The following is a 401-nucleotide window of genomic DNA, read 5'->3' on the forward strand; positions in this document are numbered from 1 at the left end:
CGGCCCCTGCCCCCAGGGCGTCCTGCCCCTCAGGGGGCACTGCCTGGGGCCCTGGGTGCAGATCCCCGACCACCGGCTCCTGGTCCTCCTTCACGGGCTCCACAGCCCGCGGACCATTTCCTTCTGGAACCTTCTGGGGACCTTTAGGAAGATCCCCCTCGGGTTCCACGACCGGGGCCTGTGCCCCTCGCTCTCTTCCTGAATCCGGCAGAGGTGGTGCCACCTGGCCCTTGCCCCCAGGAGCCTCGTCGTCCACGTGCTGGGACACACGTTCCTTCTCCGCCGCTCCTTCTGGGTCTTGACCTTCGTCCACCACCACCTTGTCATGCGGGACAGGGGGCTCGTGGCGATGGGCCTCCCCCATGGGCACCGCCACGCCTGGGAAGACACAGAGGGCATGT

At 68.1% G+C, this 401-nt stretch overlaps 1 protein-coding gene across 1 annotated transcript in view; it reads right to left on the reverse strand.

Annotated features, from left to right (window-relative positions):
* Positions 1-401, reverse strand: part of SLC38A10 (solute carrier family 38, member 10) — a gene marked incomplete at its 3' end in the record, with an annotated part of 25465 nt that overhangs the window by 5171 nt on the left and 19893 nt on the right. Inside the window, exon 13 of the mRNA XM_014528390.1 lies at positions 5-378. Coding sequence (XP_014383876.1) covers positions 5-378 — 374 coding nt within the window. The remainder of the gene's footprint in view (positions 1-4; positions 379-401) is intronic.

The sequence above is a fragment of the Myotis brandtii genome, unplaced genomic scaffold (assembly GCF_000412655.1).
Source record: "Myotis brandtii unplaced genomic scaffold, ASM41265v1 scaffold632, whole genome shotgun sequence".
NCBI classification, from domain to species: domain Eukaryota; kingdom Metazoa; phylum Chordata; class Mammalia; order Chiroptera; family Vespertilionidae; genus Myotis; species Myotis brandtii.